This window comes from Theileria equi, chromosome 1 (assembly GCF_000342415.1).
Source record: "Theileria equi strain WA chromosome 1, complete sequence".
Classification (NCBI taxonomy): Eukaryota; Apicomplexa; class Aconoidasida; order Piroplasmida; family Theileriidae; genus Theileria; species Theileria equi.
The window spans coordinates 3,064,447-3,090,551 of NC_021366.1; the positions used below are offsets into that span (position 1 = coordinate 3,064,447).

General features: G+C 42.3%; 10 protein-coding genes across 10 annotated transcripts; 7 read left to right on the top strand and 3 right to left on the bottom strand.

Annotated features, from left to right (window-relative positions):
* Positions 1–473: 473 nt before the first annotated feature.
* On the top strand, positions 474–3,132 carry BEWA_031640 (hypothetical protein; the record flags this gene model as incomplete). Its single annotated transcript, XM_004829920.1, has 3 exons — positions 474–2,834; positions 2,870–3,001; positions 3,034–3,132. The coding sequence occupies 3 exons, from the start codon at positions 474–476 to the stop codon at positions 3,130–3,132; spliced, it is 2,592 nt and encodes an 863-aa protein (XP_004829977.1).
* A 132-nt stretch (positions 3,133–3,264) lies between these two features.
* BEWA_031650 (hypothetical protein) lies at positions 3,265–3,672 on the top strand (the record flags this gene model as incomplete). Its single annotated transcript, XM_004829921.1, has 5 exons — positions 3,265–3,284; positions 3,321–3,374; positions 3,409–3,466; positions 3,499–3,571; positions 3,605–3,672. The coding sequence occupies 5 exons, from the start codon at positions 3,265–3,267 to the stop codon at positions 3,670–3,672; spliced, it is 273 nt and encodes a 90-aa protein (XP_004829978.1).
* Positions 3,673–3,702: 30 nt separating this feature from the next.
* On the bottom strand, positions 3,703–7,731 carry BEWA_031660 (structural maintenance of chromosomes smc1, putative; the record flags this gene model as incomplete). The annotated part of the gene is made up of 5 exons (XM_004829922.1): positions 3,703–6,771; positions 6,808–6,973; positions 7,008–7,159; positions 7,194–7,420; positions 7,455–7,731. 5 exons carry the CDS (start codon positions 7,729–7,731, stop codon positions 3,703–3,705), a joined length of 3,891 nt encoding a protein of 1,296 aa, XP_004829979.1.
* Positions 7,732–8,189: 458 nt separating this feature from the next.
* BEWA_031670 (hypothetical protein) lies at positions 8,190–8,938 on the top strand (the record flags this gene model as incomplete). The annotated part of the gene is made up of 3 exons (XM_004829923.1): positions 8,190–8,244; positions 8,281–8,345; positions 8,411–8,938. The coding sequence occupies 3 exons, from the start codon at positions 8,190–8,192 to the stop codon at positions 8,936–8,938; spliced, it is 648 nt and encodes a 215-aa protein (XP_004829980.1).
* A 25-nt stretch (positions 8,939–8,963) lies between these two features.
* On the bottom strand, positions 8,964–10,793 carry BEWA_031680 (hypothetical protein; the record flags this gene model as incomplete). The annotated part of the gene is made up of 2 exons (XM_004829924.1): positions 8,964–10,595; positions 10,686–10,793. 2 exons carry the CDS (start codon positions 10,791–10,793, stop codon positions 8,964–8,966), a joined length of 1,740 nt encoding a protein of 579 aa, XP_004829981.1.
* Positions 10,794–11,205: 412 nt separating this feature from the next.
* Positions 11,206–14,523, top strand: BEWA_031690 (importin karyopherin beta 4, putative; the record flags this gene model as incomplete). The annotated part of the gene is made up of 1 exon (XM_004829925.1): positions 11,206–14,523. The coding sequence occupies one exon, from the start codon at positions 11,206–11,208 to the stop codon at positions 14,521–14,523; it is 3,318 nt and encodes a 1,105-aa protein (XP_004829982.1).
* Positions 14,524–14,556: 33 nt separating this feature from the next.
* BEWA_031700 (signal peptide-containing protein) lies at positions 14,557–15,464 on the top strand. The gene is made up of 3 exons (XM_004829926.1): positions 14,557–15,008; positions 15,043–15,223; positions 15,258–15,464. The coding sequence occupies exons 1-3, from the start codon at positions 14,566–14,568 to the stop codon at positions 15,393–15,395; spliced, it is 762 nt and encodes a 253-aa protein (XP_004829983.1). The 5' UTR covers positions 14,557–14,565; the 3' UTR covers positions 15,396–15,464.
* BEWA_031710 (haloacid dehalogenase-like hydrolase family member protein) lies at positions 15,456–19,169 on the bottom strand (the record flags this gene model as incomplete). The annotated part of the gene is made up of 2 exons (XM_004829927.1): positions 18,834–19,169; positions 15,456–16,135 (listed from the first exon to the last, which is right to left on the bottom strand). Exons 1-2 carry the CDS (start codon positions 19,027–19,029, stop codon positions 15,456–15,458), a joined length of 876 nt encoding a protein of 291 aa, XP_004829984.1. The 5' UTR covers positions 19,030–19,169.
* A 1,102-nt stretch (positions 19,170–20,271) lies between these two features.
* Positions 20,272–22,245, top strand: BEWA_031720 (hypothetical protein; the record flags this gene model as incomplete). Its single annotated transcript, XM_004829928.1, has 1 exon — positions 20,272–22,245. The coding sequence occupies one exon, from the start codon at positions 20,272–20,274 to the stop codon at positions 22,243–22,245; it is 1,974 nt and encodes a 657-aa protein (XP_004829985.1).
* Positions 22,246–23,624: 1,379 nt separating this feature from the next.
* BEWA_031730 (hypothetical protein) lies at positions 23,625–25,913 on the top strand (the record flags this gene model as incomplete). The annotated part of the gene is made up of 1 exon (XM_004829929.1): positions 23,625–25,913. One exon carries the CDS (start codon positions 23,625–23,627, stop codon positions 25,911–25,913), a length of 2,289 nt encoding a protein of 762 aa, XP_004829986.1.
* Between the last annotated feature and the right edge of the window lie 192 nt (positions 25,914–26,105).

The window sequence follows — 26,105 nt, forward strand, 5'->3', positions numbered from 1 at the left end:
CGGCGCTCCGACTGCGAGGCTTTGGGTGTGCCCTGGCTGGCGGCTCAACGTGTAGACAATCGGATGGGCACAGGCCTACGAAATGGCGATGAATACGAGAGAATTGTGAAAATGTAAAAAGTAAAGAAATTGGCGGACGGTGAGGGCCACCCACAGCGGGCGGGCCGCCCTCAGTCGTAACTTTTTTTCGGCTGCGCCAAACTTTGACAAACGCCAGAAGCTCACAGATTAACGGAAATTGGCCAAGTGTGTAGCGGTTTCTCGACCTTTAGAGCGTCCGCTGGGCAAATAGATGAGGAGACGACTGAATGGACGAATCGATATTCAATTCACTGGCGTAAATGCGATTATAGGAAGTCCATAGAGCAGGTGTAGGCAGAAGTAGTCGATAGGTGGAGATTTAGGGTCCACCAAGACCACCCAGGGTCTGTCTAGAACCAAAGGAAGGATTTGGCCACGCAAACAGCGAGAGAATGGACGCTCCTACTGCGGACATTTACAGCGAATCGCTGGACTGGATAAAGTCGGTAAATCACCAAATGAGGTCGCCCGGAGCGTTTATATCGTCGAGGCTGGAAACCGTTTCCCTGGAGCATGTCCATAGGGAGTTTTCAGCGTTGCTCCTGGCTACACAGTCGCACAGTTCTGCGCTGATACGAACGGTTTTTGCCGATGCATCTTCACATGATGAGAGTCTAAAGATGATCATAAAGTCGCTATGGCCAGTAAAAGACAGAATAACGGAATCCTGCCGGTCATTTGAACCAATCAAAGACGAATACTTTCTACTTAGGAATCGTGTAGAGAATTTGCTGAAAAGAGTAGCCGTTTTGTCCTATGCAAAGGCAACCATTATGACGTTTATGGAGGCACATGAGTATTTTAGCAGCGTTTGCACCGAGATTATCGACTCTTTAAATGAGTGTAAGGATAACCGGCCAGATAATAACCAATCAAGCATAGACGAGGCAGTGAAAATTACGGAATACATTGCAAATAATGGATACAAGGTGGATGGGATTCTGCAGGGCTCTCTCGTGTGGACCCTGTTTGAGCTCGTCCCAAAGGAACTTGGTCACGTTTCGTCGCTTTTACGCAAGTGCAAATCATATGAACAGGAACTTGGAATGCTGGTGGATGGCAAAGGAACGGAATGGGTTGTTACATCCGAAGCTACACTGGGATGGGCAGATTTGGGTGCATTCAAAACCGCATTCTCTGTTGCAAAGATGGAGGATTGTATAGATAGGCTTAGAATCTCCCTTGCAACAACAATTGAACTTTACTCTTCCCAGCTATTTTCTCGTCTTTACAAGGCATATTCTGAGCTCCACAATTGTAGCGAGGATGAGCTCACCAAAAATGGGCTGGAGGAGGAGACTCAGAGGCTCCTGTCTGGACTAACGTCGGTGATAAAGGGCTACAACGAACTACGGTCTGGGGACGCTAGTCCTCTAGTCTGCAATTTCGTAACAAATTTTCTAGACCCATTTCTCCAGTCGACCAGATTGGACGGTGTGAGAGACGATTCAAATGTATTTGCAACTCTTAGTCAGGAATTGGACCTTTTTCCAAAATTCGTACATTATGTAGAAGAGAATATATTAAACGAGGAAAGAAGCCTTGTTATGCGGTTCCTAAACGACTTGTCTAGAAAGTGTGGATTGGAGACATTCAGGACACTCTGTATCTTTGATGCCTTGGCCAAGGCAATTTTTGATCATATTTATGAGAATTACTCGTGGATCTTTACTGCGGTGTATCCTGAATACTTTTTTCAAAACTATAGGGCGTTTGAGCGATTGCTTATGCTAATAGAACAACGTTCGGATGACGCCACCTCCCACTTGTTCAAATGGAGGGGATCCCTCCTACCGTCCAGTCTTGGCCAGCGATTTTGCACTGGCATGATCTGTGATAACTTTGTGGACAATATATGTACCAATGTGTTTAAGGAATTTACAAAGTATAACGATATAGATGGAAATTTTTTCATTTCAGATGATAAAAAGTTTTACATTCGCTCCTCTCATGTTGTGTATGACGAAATTCGCTCAATGTTCTCAGAGAGTAAATTTCTGCATCACTTGTTTCCCCAATATCTAAAGGGGCTTTATGACATTTTTTGGGGGTACATTGGACACATGGACTCTTTTATATCGCACATGGAATTGGGTGGTGATGGAGGCAGTGAGCACTGGCCGTCTGGCCTCTCATTTGCCTACTCTACTTACGTACTACACGATATCGTGATTTTCAGAGACTGCTTTAGGGTTTCTAGCGCGAGAAACGTGCAGAAGGACATCGCAACTGAGCCCGGCCTTGCTAGTGAGCAAGAGCTGGGAAGCATCGCAAAAATATTGCTGGGCAAGGCAGGGTATCCACTCTTTTTCTTCCTCAAGAATGGTTCCATAAATTCATCATTCTCTGAACCCATCGACTGCTGGTTCGGAATGGCGGAAATTGAAACAGCCTTGCCAAATGAGGATTTGGAGAAACTCATAATATTCACGAGGGAAATTTATGGACTTGTGTGCACGTTTCTAAACATGGCATATGACAAGGTTGACGCAATGAAGACTAAATTGGACAAGTATATTATCACGTCCCTTTACACGAGTTCAAAGTGCAGTCTGCAATTTATTCAGTCAATGCCCTCAAAGTTTAGGGGTTCAAACAAGGTGGAGCCAAAGGGTGCTAGTGACTATGTCAAGTTTCTGGTAGCTCCCCTTTCCTCCTTTAAGGAGTTTAGCAGTCTTGTCATCACAAACCAAGAATCACAGGACATTCTCTCCAAAACTGTTGCTCGCGTTGTCGTCGATTATATTCAGAATGTACGTTTATTCACCAACCTACATGGTCCGTACAGATTAAAAGTCTTTTGGAATCGGTAGAGACTCTAAATACATCGATTTCAAAGGCCAACAACATCATGTTGGATGACCAGTCCAAGGACTTTTTGATCGTGGACACGTCAATGATCAAGAGGCAAATATCAAAGGTGAGGTCATTTGCTAACTTATACTCATTTAGGATGTGACCGAGTTCTACGACACTTGTCAGACAAGGTTTGGTATCAACGCCAGCACATGTCCCGAACTTGAAGATCTTTTAGAGTATGTAACATACTAACTATGACGCTTTACATGTACACACTAGATGTTTGTATCCACGGAATGATTCCGAGTGTGCCTGGCCCTGCCCTCCTGGTCACTCTGAATTTGTATCCATTCATACCATATTTTCGAAAATTAGCCAACAACAATGGCAGATTCATCAGCAGGGTATGTTTAAAGGAACAATTATCATGTCTCCCGCAGAACCGTTACCTTCAAGATCGTTCTGGCATCAGATTCCAGCCAACCGTATAAAGTGTTTGTTAACTCATTTACAAATCATAATCTGCAGGCTATCAGTTCCGGAATCGGCTCCATTTTCGGCCGTCATCAAATTTAGCGCGGAAGAGGTTTCTTTGTAGTCAAATATATTCCCCCGTAGTTTAGGCTTAATCCTGCCACTTGCGCGTGCATCACAAGCGATGGTATAGGAATAAATCCAACTCAAACTGCCGGTTCGTCCCAATGTTGTCAATAATGTGATACAGGAGCCGTCTTCCTCAAGTATGGGTCGAATCTGCGCCTTATTCCGAGAGATCGCGTAGGAAGCATATAATTAATGAATTTTAACACATTAAAGCGTCGTTTAATTTGCTATACCTGGAGTTTCATCTTGATAGTCATCCAAGTTTAGTACGACACACTTTGAAATTGAGTACGGTTGTTGTCTATAAACACCTACAAGGCTTTGTGCACTTGAAAACAACTTGTCCTTTAGCGTGATGATAATGACCTGAAAATTGCTACTTGTTAAAAAGTTTGTTAGGCTTTTCAGTTTTACAGAGTCGATGTTGGCATCGATTTCATCCAAGACAATAAAGGGCGATTCTCTATAGTTGTGCAATGCCAACAGTAATGCGATTGAGGATAGCGCCTTTTCGCCACCACTTTGTAAGCTAATGTCCAGATATTTCTTCATGGGAGGTATTGTATTATATCGGATGTTGTACATAAATGGTTCTATTTCTCCACTGCATCGATCGTCATCTAGACTCAAAAATGCTTGACCGCCATTTGTACAAGCCTCATCAGTAGACGAGAGCTTGTTGTAAATTGGGCCAACGTAGTTTTTCACCGAGTTGAAACATTGTAGAAAGAGCGCTGATCTTTCCTTTTTGATCTTTTCAAAATCCTTCTCAAGCTTAAGTATCTGGGCCCTAGATTGCTCCATGTCTTGCTCCAGTTTCTCTAGTTCTTTAGTGGTTTGTTCCAGCTTTGATTCAGCATCAGAGAATGATGCTGAATGCGATAGTGTCCTCTTGAGGTCCTTGAGCTCTTGCTCCAGTTGGGTAACGTAATTGGACATTGCCTTTTCCGTCCTTGGCAGCTTGTCAAAGTCACTAGCATTTGCAAGAACTGGAAATTCGTATTTCTCGGTTACATGCATTGGTAATTCACATTGTACAAAGTTCAACCTTGTATTCTTTATTTTACACTCATCGACTAGATCGTTTGCCTGTAGTCGCAGTTGACTCATTTTGCTTTCTGCGAGGCAAATCTCCTTTTCATACGCTTCTTTAGACGATAAAATACCACTATCTATATCCTTCCCGCTATTTTTGATGTTGAGATTACATTCCTCAATTGCCTTTATAGAATTCTCGAGATCCAACTTTGCCGCCTCTACGTCAGCCTTTAGTACCTCAAGCTCATCGCTTGTCTTTTGATTCTCAGAGTTCAACATGTCTAGTTTGCGTCTAGATTCACCAATGTTTGTCTCAATGCTTGGAATTTTTACGTCTTTAATATACTGAATCTTTCTCTTTAAATCTTCCAAATCCACCATACAGCGTTTTTGTATCGCTTTCTTATTGGCTATTGCAGCATTCAGCTTTTCCAAACTCTCTGAATTTTCAGAAAAGGTTCTGTAAACATCTTCCACACCGAACTTGGCATTCATTTCTGAAAAGTGCGTTTGTTGCAGTACTTGTAATGTTTTATTTTCAGTTTCCAAATCTCTTGAAAATGTATCAATTGCCTTTTTCAGAGTCTTGGTTTCGTTGTTCAGTGATGATACTTCCGCGGATAGGGTATCAATCTGAGTCTTGTAGGCTTCCTTTTGTTTTTCCGAAAAATCCGACTTTAATTTTGTAAGCTCTATCATTCTCTTGTACTTTTCGATCCTATTTTTTGAGATTGAAATTGACTCCTGAATCTCAGTATCCCTCTTTGTTATAGTCGATAGTTCAGCTTCTATATCCTTGAGTTTGTTAGTATGTTTGCTATATTCTGCGATTTTCATCTCAAGCTCACTATTTTTCAAAGTGACTTGTCCTATGATTATGGTCTTATCTCTGGCAATTACTTGGCCCATTTGAGTAACTACTGTAGGATTGTCTGCTCTTGATGATTCTGACCTCCCAGGGCGCAATTTTAGAGTAGCTACCTTTTCAGCTTCATCCAAATTTGAAACAATAATTACATCGCCTAATAGGTACTCAAAAAGTGGCTTGTACTCTGCCGAGAAGTCAATACAGTGAATAGCAAAAACATAATTGAGCTTGGAAAAGCGCTTTAGCATTTCACTAATTTGTCTTCTGCTCTCGGATTTATCGGTTCTTTTCCAACTTTCTGACTCATCCTGTCTAGCATAATTCAGGGATTCTAATGGTAAAAAATCACATCTATCAGACTTTTCCGTCTTTAAAAAATCAATACAAAGCGAAACAGTATCGTAATCTTGCACAATGATGGTATGTAATCTTGGTCCAAGAGCCGCCATGATTCCCTTACGGTAACAAGCATTGTTTATTTGAAACAAGGAAATAACTTCACCATGTACAGTTTGAAATTTTTCAGATAATGCTTTGCTAGTTTGCATTCTCCTGAAGATATTTCGGTATTCGGATTTAAGTGCCCCCAACGATTTTATCTTTTCATCAAGCAAAACCTTTTGTTTCTCAAGTGCATTCTTTGCATCAGAGAGTTTAGTTGCATCCATTGATAGCTTTCCAACTGTAGTGGCAAGGAGCTCCATGGAATCCTTGTATCCCCTCAGTTTGTCTTGCAGTCCTTGAGATACGTCCTCATGTCTCTTTGATAGCTCCTGGACTTGGGTGATCTTCTGGTTCAAAGATGCAAGTCTATTTACATTTTGTTGGTATTTACTTTGCTTTTCTTCCATGTTACTCTTTATAATATTCATCTTGATCTTTATGGAAGCTGTATTCTTGTGAAACTCCTTTAAAGACTCATTAAATTCAGAGAGTTGCGAGGGAGTAAGTAGCACTTTGCTATTTTGAACTTCTAGAGAATGAGCTTCTATCTCAGCCTCAACTTGCTTAGACAATGATTCAGTCTCTCTGTACTCTCCCAACAGCATTTCCAACTCCTTTTCCACTTGAGCCTTTATATCTTCATTCTGCTGTATCTCCTGAGTCAAACTACTCCTTTCAGTGAAAAACCTTTGCAAATTTTCCCTTGATTGATTCAACATAATCTCCTTTTGCTGAAAAATACGATTAAGTTTAGCCTGAGTGTAGTAGAGAGATGCCCTCTCATTTTCCAACTCTCTCTTTTTCGAGTCAATAGACGACCTTTTTGCAATAAATTCATCGTAATTTCTCACAAGTTCATTGTGGTGACCACAAGTGTGTTCGAATTGGTTTTGAAGCAGAAAATATTTCGAGGCATAATACAACGATTCCACCTTTTTCTGTAAGGTTCATTTATGACAAAGAAATAAACAAACATATTCTTCCCACTGTTCTGCGTGGTTCTTACTGCTTCCAACGACTGACTTGTATTGTCTAATTTCACTTTGTAGTTGTTTCTTCCTGGAGACATAGTCCTTGTACTCTGTACGGCCAATTTCGAGTTTTTCCTTTATGTAATTGTATGGTTTCTCGTAGAGTGATCTGATTATTAATGTGAGACAATGAGAAAACGTACGATCCGCTTATGTTCTCAAATAATCTTGTCAACTCGGAGGGTCCCTGCGATAATATATCATTTACTGCGCCCTGAAAAATAAGTCCGGTTGCTCCCAGAGAATTTATCCTATATTCTCTTAGGGCTTCAGTATACCCTTTGAATGTTATAACCTGTTTAAAATCGTGAATATGAGCAAAAACTCACATTATTATTGTACACATAGGTAATTGACCCTTTGCTACTAATCATCCTCTTGAATACTGCAGGTCCAGTATCACTCTCTAAAGTGAGCGATACATGAGCACATCGTTCCGTGGGTGTTTCATCTGGACTAGGTCCACTGTAGATCAAATCCTTGACGTTGATTCCACGCAGAGTAGTCGCCTTGATACAGAGCACAAAAGATATCGCGTCCATCAAGTTTGATTTCCCTGAGCAATGTGTATGATGAGAAGATTGACAAACCTGACCCATTTGGTCCGATGATTGCTGTAAAGTGAGAGAAGGGTTCAATCACGACTGTACCACAGTAACTCTTGAAATTGCAAAGTTCAAGGGAGCGTATGGCTCCTTTGCGTAGTAAAGGATGTACAAGGTTCGTGAGAGACCTTGAAGTTGCGTCATCTTCAGTCCCGTAGCCATCGTCTAGCCGAAAGGTCGACGATTCTGTATCTACCGGTTCCGTGATGTTATCCTGCGAATAGTTGAGACCATCCAGTGAAAGAACTTGATGGCTATCCATCTTGGCAAGGCCTTGGCATTTTACGTCAATGGAGGAAGGTGTGTAAGGTCCAGTGACGTTGTGTCGGAGTAGACGAGCGGAACGAAAAAAATTGGGAATGAGGAAATAATTTTCAGCTTGGCGGGAGAATTGTCGTGTTGCGGGAATTTTCTCGGCTCAGGGACAAATGGTGCCCATGGGAGTCCCAAGGACCAGAGGCTACACAAAGTGGCCGACAGTTGCCATAATTTTAATTCGGTAACTTCATAGAAGGCAAAGTAGAAGGACTGTAAGGATAAAGGAAAAGACGATATCCAAAGAAGGAAGCCGAAAACCAGAAGGAACACACACTTCACAATTTTTGCTAATATAGCAACGAGTATAAACGATTAATCAAGGAAGAAAGGGGTAGTGACTCTAAAAGGTCCTAGCTATTACCTTTTACGAATTTATCGCATTTAGACGCCATTTCTCAGACAATGAGCAACATCGCAATTGACAAGTTTCACGTATACATTGGCTGTCTTCACCACTGTGAGTTTTAGTGCTATGTTTCATTGAAATGTTTAGCAATCGGGGATGAAGAGCTCTTGACCCTCGCGAAATGCTTCTCTAACCACGTCGTATGCTCCAAGGTTTGTCTAGTCATCCTTGACGTTCATATGCTCAAAATTCTGACTTGAGTAGACATATTCTATAGGTTATTAGGAATCCAGCAACTGGTTCGCATCTTGGATATGGATTCGTTCAATACGACGATTTAGTATATGCTGATGAAGCGATAACTAAGATGCACGGGGTAGTAGCCAAGGGGATACCACTCCATATTCGACCAGCATACTCATACACATCAACAGAATTCAACTCAGAAAAGGAAGAGGCGCAAGATATCAAGAACACGACAGTATACGTAACAGAGATGGGACCAAATGATACAGAGGAAACACTAAGAGAGTTGGCAAAGTATTTTGGAGACATTGAATGTATCTCTGTAATAACAAATAGAAGATTTGGTTTCGTTACGTATACCAGAAGAGAGTATGCCCTGGGATTCATATGTCATATGGATTCATGGAACACTGGTGAAACGACAATCACATGCTCATGGGCATATCAGCACAAGAGTATAGGAATTTCAAACGACTATACACACGAAGATGCCGAAAAGGAAGATGAAATTCATGGATCAAAATATGCAATAGACCTGCTGCCAAAAAAATTAGACTAGGTATATCCTAATCCTAGCTTGAGCACTAGCTCAATTCAATATTTAGCATTACGTGTGCAACGCCACAATTTCCACCATACGCACATATTCCGAGTGTTGCGCGTGTTAAATCCATGCTAAAGGAGCAAACCGTCTTGTGTGATGTTAATTTCGACCTAACAACTTGGTCACTAGTTTTTTCATCAAAATTAAAACTCTCATAATTATTACTTTTGAATTTTACAATGGTAATTCCATGCTTTCTGGCAGAGGCTAAATCTGCATCAAACGTCTTTACTATCAACTCCTTTATGCTATCGTCAAAATTTGCGCCCTCCTTTACGTCAATCGGTCCAATATGCGATCGTTGGCTGTAGTCCAACAAATTCCACTTGTATAGGGTAAAAATATCTTCCATATTTCGTCTTCCTATGTTCTCAGATGGTACAGAAAGAAAAATGCCATCATCAAAAACAAAATGTGCATCAGTATCGCTGCAGTGTACGTCCCAACAAATATTCTCAAATGGATAGACTAGTTTTGTTCTAAAATATTTCTCAATATTTATTGTCGTATTTGTGGAATTGTTCAGCCAATCAATATAAAACCCAGATGAAGTGCAACCAAGCAAGTACTGATTATTCTTGGTCCAAGAGAGTGCATTCACTGGCTTTGTGACATTATGATAGGTTTTTATTTCACCGTACAAGTGAGAGTAACGGATATCCCATAGTATTATAGATTTTGAAAATGTACCGATTGCCGCAATGTATGCGTCTAGAGTTTGTATAAAGCATATGCTAACGATTACAGAAGCAGAAACACTACTTGTATCTTGAATTACTGATATCAATTTTGAAAATGTACAAGGATCCGAGTCCAGATCCTTTTCTTTAAAAATATCCCGTTTAAAATGCCAAACGCGGACGAAACCGTCCATAGAACCGGAAGCTATTATAAATCCAACAGAATCGTCATCACTTGGATAGGTGACGTCAAAACAACAAAGTTTGGAGGAGGTTGCCTTTGGGTCGTATTCCCAAATAATGTCCAAATTAAGAATTCTTTCGGACAAGTCATCAGTTTTACTCTTTACATGTGCAAATTCAGAGGTTTCTATTCTGCCAATTTTAATTGCTCCGCTATCCAAGAGCAGAGCTAGCACAAAAAAATGTTGAGAATCATTGTCTTGTACTTGGTTTATGATTCTAACGTGTGTACAAAAATCATTCTTTATGGGAATAATATGTGAAAGGCTTATTTCAAACGTATCCTCATCTCCTGCACTAGCATCTTTGTGCCAATATGAAATCGAATAAATGTGTACAAAAGTGTAAAATTCTGGGTTAGTTGCAGAAACTTCATTCATGGGTTGAGTTGATACTACCATTAAAATCTTGGCACTGTCGTCCGGGGAAGCTTTGCCAAAGTCTATCGAGTTAATCCTCGCATTACAGTTGATTAACACGTCAAAACCTAATGACTTTGACTCAAAAGTTCCCTCTGCCTGCATGCTAGAGGTGTTTAGTGAGGCAATGTTTGTGGAAAATGCCGAAAAGCATCGTTTACATTCCTTTGTAATTGGTACCGTTACTGTCTTTTCCAACTCAGAAGCGACCCAGATGCTCAAGGGGTGCAAAGAATTGCTTAATTCCACTCGTTCGTCGTAGTCTCGGTCCTAAATGTTGTTATTCATGATGGCCATAAAGACGGTACCTCCAGGGGGTTATAGACCCCTCCGTGTACCTATATATGGAGCAAAACTTACGTATACGAGTGCAAAGTTAACGTGTGGTCCGTCGAGCAACACATTTGCTTGGTGTTTGACGGTATCTGCGTTGTAGGTGTCGAGTGGGATTAATTTTGCGATAACCATTCCATAGAAATAACAAAAAACAAATTTGATTAACTGTTAAGGGTGAATAACAAATGATAATCAAAAAACAGGGAAATAATGCTGTTTACAGCCTTGAGCTAAAAATACAATGCGATTCGGGTATCAGAGCAAATGAGTGGGTTGCTTGGATCGTGAGATCACAAAACTAACGTTAGGGAGCTGTAGCCCTTTCTGTGTAGCGCTTCAACTTACACACTGAAGCTTCCGTCCCATGGGGCAGCCCCAAAGGGCCAACGACGTCGTCGCCATGGAATCAGTTCTATTTTTGTATTTTACGTCGACTTTGGTTAATGGTCTAATTATGACTAATATTTAAGGACAAATACAAAGTTTAGAAATTTGCCGGTACCAGGAAGGACCGCTCTGGAATGTTATGATCTAGGAAACACAAATGACGCAACATATAACCAGCGAGGCATTCGTCTCACTACTAGAGGCACTATCTTCAACGGATAACCAAAGGAGAACCGATGCTGATGCCCAAATTACTGCACTAAAGCAACATGACATCAACACCCTCGTCAAACTCACACTTAGCATCGCACTTAGCCAGGCAGCAGATGATATCAGATTACAGTCTGTGATTCTCATCCGTCTGGTGCTTGACCTCTCCAAATCCGGCGATACGCCGAGAAATACATGGAATAGAATCACTCCAGACGTCAAAAATTTGATCAAGACGTCCCTACTCAAATCATTGGAAACTGAAGTACAGGATTCCATAAGGAGAAACGTCTGTGATACTATTGCTGATCTCTGCATCTCGTGTCTGGACGACAATGAGTGGCCAGAACTTTCCAGATGCACTCTCCAGTTGATCCAGAATGACAATGTCCTGTACAAGAAATCTGGGCTCAAGCTGCTGGGTGAGTGTTTTGGATTCTTTGCTGAAGATTTCTCGAGGCATGTTGACAGTTTGGCGCAGCTGATAAAGGCTAGTTTGATGAATCCAAATGCATCAGTTAGAACTGAGGCTATATGCGCCGTATCGTTGGCCATTGAAGTGGATGTAATTAACTTGAGTTCACGTTTGGGCGATGCTGTTCCTCTAATTCTAGAGGGAATCAAGCAGCTCCTTATTTCAACTGAACCATCTGCCAGAGATGAGGCTGAACGTTCACTCGCTGGAGTCGTTATGATTGTAGATAACAACGCCAAGGTTTTAAAGCAGAACTTGTCCTTATTCTTCACAAGAATGGCCGATATTGCACTGGGTGAGGGACAGTTTGCGCACGTTGACCACGAGTTGCGTTGTCTAGCCTTGGAATCCTTGATTACGTTGCCAGAAAGGAAACCAAAAATGGCCCTTACAATTCCAAACTTTGGCATAAGAATGGTCTCGTGCCTCATGTCCTGTATGCTTGATATCCAGGATGACTCTTATGCTGAATGGCTTGAAACAGGTGAGGAAGATGATGACATTCAGCGTCTATATGATGCCGGAGAGGAAGGTTTAGATCGCCTTGGAAAGGCATTTGAAAATATTGACAATTGTCCATTCATGGACTGGGTGCTCTCCACAGCATCTCAGTATATCCAGCAGCCACTCTGGCAACACAAGTTTGTCGGTATCATGGCTATTTCTCAAACTATAGAGTATCTCATGGATGAAGAAGTTGAGGAAAGGATGCCTTCCATCATTAATATTATGTTGGAAAAGCTCAAGGATTCTGACTTTAGAATTAGGTTTGCTGCGTGTCAAACTATTGGACAATTGGCTCTTGACCATCAGCCCTATGTCCAATTGAACTTTTGTGAGCAGGTTATCCCGAGTTTGATTGCGACATTTGATGATTCGAGCCCCAGAGTTCAATCTCATGCTCTCTCAGCCTTTGTAAATTTTGCCGAGGAGGTTCAAAAGGAGGATTTGTTACCCTTTGCAGACATTATTGTTGAAAAGTTGCTTTCCAAGATTAATCTCCACACAAAACGTGCTGTCAGGGAACAAGCAGTTACCTCGATTGCAGTTATTGCTGGTGTTTTGGAGGAGAATTTCATAAAGTACTACTCAACAGTCGTTCCTCTAATGAAGGAGATTATATCAAAATGCCTTTCCACTGAAGAGAGGACATGCAGAGGTAAAGCAATTGAGTGTATCTCCATTATTGGGTTGAGTATTGGCGCAGACGTCTTTAGAAACGATGGAATAGAGTGTATGAATGCCCTTATCCAAATTATGGAGCAACCCAGTGACTCAGATGATCCAGTAAAGGAGTATATTGATGAAGCCTTGAGTAGGCTATGTACTGCTCTTGGGACAAATTTTTGTGCCTTTTTGCCAAAGGTTGTCCCAATATTACTCAAGGAGTTGGATAGACACGTGAAATCCTTTGGATCAGACGATGATATGACCTTGGCTCTGGGCTCAGAAGGTGCCGCTGGTTTGAGGACGTCTCTTGTTGAAGAGTTGGAGAGAACCTTGAATCTTATTGGAAATATTGTAGAGGAAATGAAGGAAAAGTATGATGAGTACATTGTGCCAACCGCCACGGCAATCTTTCCCACTCTCTCTCTCGTCTTGACTGGTGATCTCAAGCAGAGGGCTCTACATGCCATTGCACAATTGATTGAAGCGAAAAGGTCTGCCATAGAAAAGGGAGATGGAAATAAAAAGTTGCTGTTTGATATTGTCTTGAATACTGTAAATACTGTAATTAGTGACTTGGAAAAATCCAGGGCACCAAATTCCGAATATGATGTTCCCGCTGACATTTTGTCCGTTAGCGCTCATGGACTTCACAAGTGTATAGATAGTGCCGGCCCAGGTATATTTGATCAAAATATTTTGAGCATAGTCTCTACAAAGTTGTTGCAAATTATTGAACAGTCGTCAAAGCTCAAAGCAATTTACAAAAAATGTAGGCAAGAAAAGGACCTTGATCAGGATGAACTATTGGCCTTGGATGATGATGAAGATGCCGAACAGTCCTTTAGGTCATCACTTTTGGATATTTTCGGTTCAATAATGAAGCATCATCCGGATGAATTCTTGGCAGCTTGTCAGCCACTATGTCTTAAATTCATCTTGCTAAATCTTGGAAAGACGTGTCCTGACGATATTTCCATTGCACTCTACCTTTGCGATGATATGATCGAGCATCTCAAGGGCAGAATCTTGCCCTTTTGGGACCAGTTTTTGCCTCATATATTTAAGCATGTCGAATCCAGAGATGCCAATGTTCGTCAATCTGCATGCTATGGAGTGAGTCTCTTGGCTAGAATCCCAGAATTCTCAAGCTTGGCCAATGAGTCGGCTCAAAAAATTGTCCGTGCGATCAAACTCCCATTTGCTTCGTCTTCTAGGGAACAACAAACCGCTACAGACAATGCAGTTGCTGCACTTGGAGATTTGATTCGATACCATGGCGCAAGTCTTTCCAATGGTTCAAGCTATCTCAATGTTTGGTTGTCTAGTCTCCCCCTCAAGAGGGACGAAGTCGAGGGAAAACGCGTGCACAAGGACTTGATGGAGCTTGTCTTGGCAAGTAATCCCACGATACTCGGCCCAGACAATGTAAACTTGTCTCAGTTGGTCAAGATTTTTATCAGCATCTACGAGACTGACTTTTCAACCGAGGAGCTCAATATGCAGATTATTAGCGTAATCAGGCAGCTCGGCGATGACTTTATCCAAAAACTCGCTCCTTCTCTCTCCAGAAAACTCCAAAAGCAGCTGAGAATTATCGCAAAAACAATGGCCAACAAGTAACATGGGGATTCTATTCCTTTTCACACAGTTTTTAATCCGCAGATGATTCTGCCCCTTTGTAATTTCCTAGTCTCTTTTACATTTTGTCTATCAATTCATAGAACTGTGCCTATTCCGTCGCTACGTCATGGAATCGCAGGTAGCACACCAAAGTCACACATTTTGGTACAAGGACCACTAAATGCTGTAATTTCCAGCAATATACACTATGCTCTCATAAGTAGTGACATTATAGACAGAGTAAACGCGCACCTAGAGGAGCAGGCGGTTAGGTACACGAAAAAACTCTTGAAAAACTACGTAATCAGAAAGATAAACAATGCTATCGGCAGCATAAAGGCAAAATTCACTAGCATACGTCAGAAAATCGCAGGAATCTATAACAACGCCCTCGAAAATCGGAAAAAGGCAGTCACCTCCAGACACCCACTCAGACACGCAAAATGGACAATAAATTGCCGCTACAACTCAAACTACTCTGATAGGCAAGTCTTTGTTACCCTAAAACTCTCTCTTCAGATCCACAGACGTTGAGGAAATTCAGTTTTTTGAGGACGGATCGTTGATCACATCTTCCGGAATCACGGGTAATTTCTGCTTCTGCTTGCTCATGTTCACAGGTTACTGGTACTCTGACTTTGGTGATATTACGTGGAAGATCCCGTCCAAGGACGGAACATTCACCTATTACAACGCCCAGGTCAGAAACTGGAAGAATTAACATTTAGATGTAGATTTGCTGGAATAGCTGTGGACCGTTTGCATTCATGAGAAGAGGCGTCATTTTCAAGGACAGGAGTCCGAATGGATGGATTCCAACCTACCTCTTTCGTCCAGTCATTGGAAAGTTTACTGCACAGGGAACTGAATAGTCCACAATCTCACATGCCAGCAACAGGCATTTTAGTATGGATAATGTAAATTTAAATTTGTTAAAATGGTCCGTAGACAAGCTCCAGTGCTTGAGCTACTGCCCCCTCGTTGTATGATTTATCCATAACCCATTTGGCATGTTTCTTGACAAAGTCTGGTGCGTTGGCAACCGCAAATGATAAACCCGAGAGATCCATAATCTCCGTATCATTATCACCATCTCCAATGAATCCGCAGTCATGTGGAGGAACGCCATAGTGTTCCATAAGTTTCTTGACACCAATGGCCTTTGTCACACCAGCCGGATTAAGATCATAGTAACCCGGAAGGTCCAGCTTCTTGATGTAATCTACACCCTCGTGGAAGCCTGGAAATTCTACCTTGTCGCAAATTATTGTCATCATCACAATATCAGTGTTTAAAAGTTCCTCTAGTGTCTTGACTTCCGGCGTTGGGATATCTCTGCTCCTAAGAACCCTGGAAAAGTTTTCGTCAACTCCGATAGGCGAGTAGTGACTGTCCTTGGTGAATAAAACCAGGTTATTTGGAGAATTGCGTCTAGTCACAGATTCGCAAACTGCTTTAATAAACTCCTTGGAAAATGATCGTGAATATATTACATTACCATTTTCATCATATACAACTGCACCAGTGTTATAAACACCAGGGTAACCTCTGTAGTTTGTCTTTTCGACAAAGCGATTACCAACCAAACCCATGGCATGATCAACCGATCTCCCTAAATGTTAATGTGGGTGCTGTATAAATGAATGAAATGCAAGGTATTGAATAAGCGAGGCGAATAGATGAGCCATGTGAATTGGATTCATAAGTTGCGCGAGATTCTAGCGACGGAATTTTACGGTATCTGGGACAGAGGATATCAAGTTGTACGGTGATAACTGAAAGGTGTATCAGATGGTCATAAGGTCCATTCATAAATCCTTCCTGAGTATGTCCTATTTATGGATGAGTTCACAAGTGAGGATATCCATCTCTAACCCAAGGATCTCCCTTATAGCGATTATAAAGTTTCCATCCTGCAAAGCAAGCCAAGGCAGAAGTACCTAGAACAGAAGAGACAGTAGGGATAGTCTTTTCAATAGTCCAAAAAGGATTATTAGAGTCATGATGGTCTGGAGGAGTTTCACGAGGAAGAGATCCAGGAATAGGGTCTGAGACCTTTTGAGCTTGAGCAACAGCTTGTTGGACAGAAGTTTGAGGTTGAGCAGAAGCTTCGGCAACTTGAGTAGTAAAGGTAAAAGGAGCATCGATTCCAACAGAATATAACTCCCGTTCGGTCTCCTCTGTAGTATATTTCAAATTAGAACCACCTATAAATCCAAAAGGAGCGCTGGACCTAGCAACTTGTTCCTCAGGTAAGGATTGAGGAGCAAAACCACCTTCTTGACTAGCAAGAGTAGCACTATCCCTATAGCCACCTACTACTGGAAATCCAGTAGTAGAGATAGGAAGAGGAGGTGAATCAAGATATACCGTAGGTACCTCAACAATAGGAGATCCTTGAACAGCAGGTGTAAGAAGAAGTGGATCAATAGAAACAGAATGAATAGGATATCCTTCAGAGTGGACAGGTTGAAAAGGAAGGGCAGCTTCCTCACTAGCTTCAGTAACATCAGTAACGGTAAGACCGGGAAATCCATCAAGTTCAAGAGGGAGAAAATGTTGACCTCCGTTTTTATTACTATCCATTTCTTCCACAGGAGTACCTTGTAGGAGAATCTTGCTCTCAGACTCTGTATCAGGAACCTGGTCAGATAAGTCAGGAGATGGCTCAGCTTCAAGAGATTTATTAGCAGGACAAATAATCTTATTAGCCAGTTGAAGGGCTGTACCGACGGCAGCAGGTCCAAATGCACTAGCTATAGCTGATCCAGCTAGTCCAAGCTCAATAAAGGGATCAATCGCTTCCAATAGTTCTTCACCGAGCTCTACGATAGCTTCAACTTCACTAGAAGGATCATTACCTTCCTCTTCTTCATCAGAGCTTGGTCCTTGTCCTTCATCAGGACTTTCTTCACCATTATAGTACTGGTTGGGATGGTTATCTTTAGTAACATCTATCTCTGCTGATTGGAAAAGTTTAGATCTTATCTCTTGAAGCTTTTCCTTAAGTTCCTCTGGAGGAAGTTTAAAGCCGTTGTCAGAAGGGGTTTTAGGCATTATCATACTCCACTTACTGTTATCTTTTATTCCACTATTACAAACAAGAACTTCCGTACCAAAAGTGGTTACCTCCATGAGCAGGGGTATCCTTCTGCGACTCTTGTCTACATCCAAGTAGTATACTGTGAGATGAGGAGTATTTTTGTCAAGTGAAAATGTTTTATCATAGTCACCACTCCCTTCATGTCTCCATTCAAGATCAGTATTGTCATATCTAACGGAGTCTGGGTTCGTAGTATAATAATGTCTGTATTTGATATACTCTTTGACACCATTCTTCTCTGGTTCAATAGTAACTGTAACAGTGTATTTTCCACAAACAGGACAAGAGTAAGTAGCACCCTTAGAGATATCAACATGATGAAGATTGTGGAGTTTGCAAGTGAGCTTGTCTAATTCACTTTTAAATGTTGGGGTTGGAGTAAGTCCACTGTAAAAGTTATGTCCATCTGGTATATTCCTCCATCTAGTATTTGCAGGTAGTTTCTCCTCCTCCCCTTCTTCATCTTGTTCTTCCTTATCTGCATCCGCATTAGAGTACCATTTTTCTCCAGTTTCATATTTTATCCTGAGTAGAAGCGGCTTCTTTATTTCCTTGTCATTGTCATATTCATCAGCGTAGTATGTGGATACCTCTTGTACTCTATCGTTTTCATCGATAAGATTAGTATATCCATTCTCATCCTTAAGGTCTTCTCCACTGTACTTTAAATTCTTAATCAGATACGTTCCAGGATGGTGCTTACATTCTTTGTAATATGGATATTCTTTGTAGTATAGCTCTCTCAATGATGCAGTAAACCCGCTATGTCTACATTGTATTCGTGAACTTGTACTCTTTGTTCCTTTTTTGCTATTCTTTGGGCATTTGTATTTGATATCTATGCCTTGTTGAGACATTCATAATGCTGTTTCCTTTTTGGCTTCCCAGCTTAAATGTCTCAATGTAGCACCGTATAGTAATTTCTCTACAGACTATCATTCATCCTCCCTCACAACTAGTTCACTGTGTAGCCGTATGGAGGGCATTCTACCATCTATGGATACTCCACAGATATTCCTAGCTATGATTACTCCACTCCTACCATCTCATACACTCCCCTATTTGCCATACTCAGTGATCATCACTCCTGCTCTTCCTCCAGTCGCAAGAATCTGATGAGTACACATGCTCCTACACTCTGTATACTCGCCATAGCTCTTCCTTAGGCTCCCGGACTGTCGCCCCGTTCAAGGCATTGCATTCTTACCTGTGCAGAAAAACGGTGTGTAGCCTCCCTTTTTAACTTGTGCAAAGGCCTTTACATTCCTTTCCAGCCCATCTTCTTTGAGGGCGTGAAAGGTCTCGTCAAAGTCGATTCCAAAGTACTTTGGGGGACTCGATGGTCGTACAAACTTTGGCAAGTTTGATGGAACCGAGTCGAATATACTAGTTGTTTCAGCCATGTCAAATTTCCGACGATAGCCAAGATTTATTCAAAAGTGGGAATTTATGAGTTCTTTTCGTCTCTTCCCCAAGAATAGCTCGCCCTTATCATCTCTAGAGCCTAGAGATTCTCGCGTCCAACCTCGACCATCAAATGTGCATAGCAGTGGAACAAATGGGGCCCTAATAGAGAGCTTTTACGCGCTTATTCAGGTCTCCTTTTGCAAAATTTTCGCTCTCGACTTAAAATCAACTGGCGGCGCATGTCCAAAAATTTTACCCAAAATCGGCCAGAATCTCCCCAGGCCAAGACATCGTATCTATCTCCGCAACGGGCCAAACTTGTGCCATTTTGGTCATATTTTTCGGTACATGGGATGAATATCCCGGAGATTCGCGGCAGTTGTGGTTCACAGCGGCGGTGCAACGTCGAGAAGTACTCGTGGCTGTTTTTCTGGCCCTGCAGTCTATTGCACGCAAATTTCCGTAATTCACGAGGTTTATAGGTTATAATGGGTCTATAGTAGGCGTGAAGATGCCCTGATTTTGCTCTACTGCAAACAGGCTACTCTCCGCTCTCCCCAGGCAACGTCTCTGTGTTCCGTTTCTGCTCCATCTTTTACGTCCGGACTCCAAGTCCTTGTGGAATCCTCGCTGTTATTCTCGATGGGTCCGGAGAATGACGAGCATGCGAACGTGGTGAGTATGTAGAATGTCTGGGAATGCCAATGGCGAATAAATGGCCTAAAGAGAGTCGAGGATTCGTCCATTTGGAGGCCAAATATACATGCTACTGAGTGTCTCTTGTCAAGCTCTGGCGAATTACCACTAGCAGAGTGATGGAGACAAGATTGCGGAAGCTGGATAGATGGTCTAGCTGGAGAAAGTAGCCGCGAATTCATCATGCATTTGGGCTTTATGCAAGCTACTTTTCGGGTGATTAGATTTGTCACGTTCTCCCTCTGTTAGATTTAACATGCATAAGTCTCTGTAGAGAATCTAAAGTTCCTGAAATGATACTCCTTCACAACATCTAGTTGGACTACCCATTGTTTAGACCTATAGTCTTTTGTCACGCCTATTGTCTCTTCTTTACATAGTTACCATCATTCATCCATACTGCCCATTCTGCTCACACCAGTTGAGACATTAATGGAGTACTACAATGGGTGAATAGTGAGGATTATGAAAGGATGATTGGAGGATAATCTGGTAGATGGGTGTACCATGGGCCATAGTTGTTACGAGATGGAGGATGATAGATGGGTGCAGAAAAAACATGTACTGATTCTGAAAAAAGATATGTTGATATAAACATTGGTAAGGTACAGGACCATGGGAGCTATCAGGATAAATATAGAAATAACATAAACATCCACAAGGATGATAATAAACCCAATAGTGGCTACAAGAGATATACTCATTCCTTCTCCAATGGCTATTCTATTAAAAATATAAACCATCATGGAGAAAAACAAGTTGATATACCTGACCCTGGTGGAGGTGAGTATAAAAAAAGGGTAACCGTATACTATTTAAAATATGATGAGAGTAACCTAGTACCATTAATAGTGGGACTTGAATGGACTTATAGTGACAAGTATGACTACTCTAGAAGAACTGATCCTCTTGTGGCTACCAGTAAATGGAAAGGAGAAGGAGTAGATGTTAGCCAAGAGGGTCAACTTGCCCCAAAACTTATAGAAATAAGTGCCAAGTTAAGTGACCTTGTTGTACTTAGACTAAATGCAGCGGGAGGGATCTACTACGCCAACGGAGAAAATAATGCTCCACCAACAAATCAAAATACTCAAATTAAAGTCACTGGGCCTTCTCCAATCCATAAAATCTATGAAAAGTACACTCACACTCCTGGCGGAGGAATAAATTCTCTGAGAGTCCTCTCGACTAAAGGCACTAATAACAAAAAGATGCCTTTTGATCCTCCTGTTTATGAAAAGAAGTATAGTGAGGTTTGTGTCTATTACTGGACTTTGGATAAGACATTTAATAATCCCCTACTTGTTAAACTAGGTAATGAAGATAACTATTATAAGTATGCTGGGAGTGGAAATAATTGGAGTAAACTGGATAATATAACCAATGACAACCTCAAACAAAACCTTGACAGACAGAACTGCAGTAGAAACAGGGCTCATCAAATTGACATTTCAAAGAATACTCGAGGATCCTACACCTGTCCCGGCTGTACTTCCAAGCATATTGGAGTTTCCACCCATGGTAGAGACTATTCCTATTACTTCCATAATATTTCTGGTGGTGGCTCTATTTGCGGATTCAAGGATAAAGATAAGGATCAAATTGGAATAACATTTACCAGTATAATATCGAATGTGTATGTTTACTGGTATCCTCAGACTTCTGAAGGAATCCCACTCTTGATTTATCTTCCACTATCATCCAGTAGCTGGTACCAAAGAGAATATATTGATTCTGATACATGGAAGCCGGTCATAGATGGTAAACCAACATCTCCATTTAGTGGTGGCACAGCAGCTATACTAAACCTCCTAGAGGCTAAACTACCTATTGTTACCATAAATGTTGGACAAACAAATGTCAATAACGGTGGAAATACTAATACCTTTACATATAAAGATACTTCCGGATGGAGTACCGAAACAATTCAGGTCACAAAGCAAGAGATAAATAGTGAATATACTAGTTTCTCTCAGTGCGTCCTGAATAAAAAATATTTTGCGGTTAAGAATATCAAATACAATACCACCTTTCTACAAGGTATACCACAAAATCTGGTTGTTAAAAGTGTAACAGCATACTGCCATGGTGAGGGTGACTTTACGCTCGATGATCTTCTCTTGGTTAGCTTAGAGAAAAGAGGTACTGATCAGAAAAGGTATGCATATTATAGCAGAGGGAGCGGAGGATCTACTTGGACTATTGTTTATGAGAATACTGAACTAAAGGACATCGAACTTACCAATAAACTTAAGGAGTTAAAGAAGAAACTTGAGGATAAAGCAAAGCAAACAACAGAAGTTGAAGGTGCATCCGGTAAAAATGGTGAAAGGGGTGGTGATGGAGTTACTGATCCTAATTCACCGAGCTTTGTTCAGCAAATACTTGATTTCATTACATCTAATGCAGATAAAATAGGTGGAGGAGTTAGTGGAGTACTAGGCGGGAGCGCAATTACAGGCCTTGCTGTCTGGAAAGGACCTGCTCTACTTGCACGGCTAATTGCTCGTCTGTAGTACTCCCCTCTAGACTATTCTCTTGTTGATATACTGGAATGCCAGATAGCCTATAACTCTTGGTATACCATCTTACTCGTCTTGTTATAGAGGTAGATGTCTTGAGAGTACTTCCATCACTTGCTTATTCTTGTTACTGCTCTTGGTCGGAGTATAATCTGTAGAACCTCCAGTCCGACAGATGGAGGAATGGACCTGGAAACTAATTGACGACCAATACTCCCCTTTACAAGAGTCTCAGCTTCAGACTATCAAGAACAAACTCTTGTCCCAGGCATGCATAATGAACTTTCATAGAGTGCCGAGGAGATGTAAACGTACAAGTACAGCCAGAGGACACAAAAGACAACATGCAGGGATGGAATTGGCGTTGTCCATAGGGGGAGGAGAGGGTCCCGGACAATATCGCAGAGTCACTAATCGAGGATATAAACAGATCAGCAGTTCACCCTTTTCACTAGGGCCAGTCTCTGGACCGTAGTCGCGTCTCTAGAGAACTGAGAGCCCAAAGAACAACTCTATACATCGGATTCCTCCGGAAACTTTAGATTCCAAGTCAAATGCACGCTAAATGGTCCTCTGGTATGCGATATCGTCGTGAAATGGGAGAGAGTCGAGGTAATGAAGCAACGGGCGGCCGATCGACCAAGAATCGCTAGAAATGGATGAAAAAATCTGCATGACTGACTAAACAGTCATTTAGCCGCCAAGACAAGTGCATGTAAAGGACCTAAACGCTGTCTAAACAGGATTCCCCGGGGGCCCGACCCAAAGGAGCGCAAGGGCCGAACGCCCGGCACCATCAGGCTTCCAGAGCAAGTACGGCAACATTGGAAGCTAAAATATCCGACAGGACGGCCAAAAATGGAGCAGAAACGGCTGTGGAGACGATCCGGAGCTTGCAGCCTCCAGACGGGTAAACCCACCATGCGAGTCACCAACGAGGTCGCGTGAATTTCCATGTAGACGCTGGCAAAGTGCAGGAATGCAACTTGCGGTATTAACGGGATTCTGGTCGACCCCAACAGGGGAGCCGGGGCCCAGAAAACGAGGGCCTGGGAGGACGATTTCTGCCAGGAAGAAGCGAAATTTGCAGTTACGGTATTAACATCCGGAGGTTTGCAGATCTCCAATGTCTACTGGTCGAATTTTGTCGCTCGGTTTTGGGGTCCGGTTAGACAAATTCCCAACCCTCCCCACTGCGTCACTAAAGTCTTCCTCGGCAGTACGCGCTTCTTTAACTTTGTAACCCATCCTTTTAATTGGAGTTTCTTTTCGGGATTTTCCAGTCGGTTTTATTCCTGGAAGGATCTCTTCCTGTACCTCATTCGTGCTTGGAGTAGACAAGCTCATGTTCTTCTTTTTAAAATCTACTTGCCATGAGGGTATTTACAGCGTTTTCTGTGGTTTACATTTTTGGGCTCTGTCTCCCAGCCTACGCTGCGCGCGAGACTAGCCAACTGCCATTCACGCTCACCAAGACGAAGGAAGATGGCGTATCACTCGTGAAATGCACGGCCGTTGAGGGAAATGCGACCACCACACTTGCCTTTGACGGAAAGGTGATGTGGGAAGGCGAAGAAGGCGTGCAGTGCTCTTCTGCCTACCTCTACTTTGACGGTAACAGTCCCAAGCTCCTGCTGGTAAACTACCAGGACGAAAATGGAAAGGGTTCTGTTGTGTACAGACACAAAGATGGAAATAGCTGGAGGAATCACAGTCAGAGTAGCCACGAATCTATGCTTAGAGACTTGAAGGAGGCAGCAAAGAAAAAGGGAACCAAGTCTACATCCGACTCCAGTACGCTCGATGTCACCATGCCCGACGAGGACTACTTTGATGTCAGCGAGAAAGTGGCTGGAGAACTCAAGACCTACACATACACTCCAAAGGGTAACGCTGCTGTAAACTTGGTCACATGCGGAACCTATGATGTTGCCAGACTCAACACTGGTGAAAAGTTCAAGTCTGGAGTTTTGCACCTCAAGAACAGCCGTAGCCCGCTCTTCTACCTAGTCGTTGACAAGCATGGAAGTAACGAAAAGAGGTATTACGGCAGAGAGAATGGTGCCTGGACCACCTTTAGCAAGGAGGACTTTGACTCCCAACTTGCTGAAATGAAGCAAACTTCTGTGGGATATGTCCTTGATATTAGCAAGGATCCAGAGTCAAGCAAGGTTGTTGTATCCAGGGAATCTAGCAAGAATCTTAAGAACAAGAGGTACAATCCAAAGGCTAATGTTAGGGTTACTTCCCTCGTTGATGGACACACCCAAATTTGGAGTGCAGATGGCAACGAGAAGATTGTCGGTGCCACCCTTTCTACTAGGGATGACTGCCCTGCCTTGTTCCAGGTACAGATTGAAACATCTTCAGGTGACCTGCGCAAATACTTCAAGGGACAGGATGGCGCATGGGCTACAATCACCAAGAAGGCCTTCAATGATGCTATGGAGAAGATGATTGAAGGAACCTCTGGAGTTATACTTGGACTGGCTAATACTGATAAAACCAAGATCAAAGTCTCTGAGAAGAATGTTGAGGGAGTTACCAAGAAGGATTATAGCGCCAAGAGTGGTCAGTCTATTGTTTCTGTTGTGGATGGTCCTAATGACATCTGGTCATCAGATTCTGGGGACCTCGAATCCGTGTATGAATACTTTAGAAGTGGACATCCTAGACTACTTCACTTGGTCACAAAGGCTTCCAGAAGTGATGGCAACAAATACTTTAAAAAGTTGGGAGGCAAATGGGAATCCGTTACTAGGGATGAATTCAATAAGACACACGAAGCTATGAAGCAGGGTCCTGGACTTCACTCATTGGATATTAGCCAAGACGACCATGGCGCTGGTGTTGTTGGCGTCAGCAAATCCACCATGGAAACTGGAGCTACCCAGAAGATCTTTGAGGTCAGCGAAGAAGCGGAAATCACTGCAGTTACTGATGGCTCACAAGATTTATGGGCTGCAGAGGATTCCGAAAAATGCGTTGGTGTCACCGTTCATTCCAAGGATGATCTCACAGTCTTGTCCTTGGATGTTAAGGATGATGAAGGACGATTCACAACCAGAAACTATGAAAAGTCAGGTGACAAATGGACAGAAGTTGATGAGAACGAGTACAGTGAAAAGCTTGATGACCTCGCTGACCTACCGGAATCTGACCAAGATGGTTCATCTCTCAGAGGAGGCGGTTATAGATTCACAATTAACATCGCATCTGATATGTCAGGAGACCGCGTTAGTGTTGTTCATCCAACCAGCTCTAATCCATACATGGTTGTAAATGCACTTGCTGGAACAGTGGTAACCAGAGTCACTGATGGAAAGAAAAATGTATGGCAGCGTAGGAACAAAGAATCATGCCTCACAGCTGCCTTCTTCTTGAAGGATGGAGAACCACTCCTTGCCAAATTGCTGATTAGAGATGGAATCAACATCTCCACACAGTACTTTAAAAAGTCAGACAGATGGCATCCGACCGATCAACGCAGCTACCAGAAGACCGTTGACGAACTCTCCGGAGGAGAGGGTGGTGAGTACGGCGATGACGAAGACGACGGTGAATATGATGAGGATGATGGCGAAGACGAAGATTCCTTCCTCACAGTTTCCGTGTACAGTATTATCCCAATCGTGCTTGTAGCATTCGGCACTATTTTCTAAGATATAACAGATTCCATGTTTATGTGTATTAGTCCTAAGGAGACTAGTAGAGAGATGAGGATTGTAGGCGCCGGAGCACCAGAAAAATTTGAAATTAGCATTATGCGGACGCCACACGGCAATCTTTAGTAAAAGGCGAAAGATTGGTGCGCAATGTGACGATCACTGCTTCATTGACCTTCCAGTGACACC

Excerpts from the sequence above, each read along its gene's own strand:
- BEWA_031700 (XM_004829926.1), top strand. The coding sequence starts at position 14,566 with ATGATTCTGCCCCTTTGTAATTTCCTAGTCTCTTTTACATTTTGTCTA. Across the intron at positions 15,009-15,042 it reads AACTCAAACTACTCTGATAG|ATCCACAGACGTTGAGGAAA; the intron begins GCAAGTCTTTGT and ends CTCTCTCTTCAG. Across the intron at positions 15,224-15,257 it reads TCACCTATTACAACGCCCAG|ATTTGCTGGAATAGCTGTGG; the intron begins GTCAGAAACTGG and ends ATTTAGATGTAG.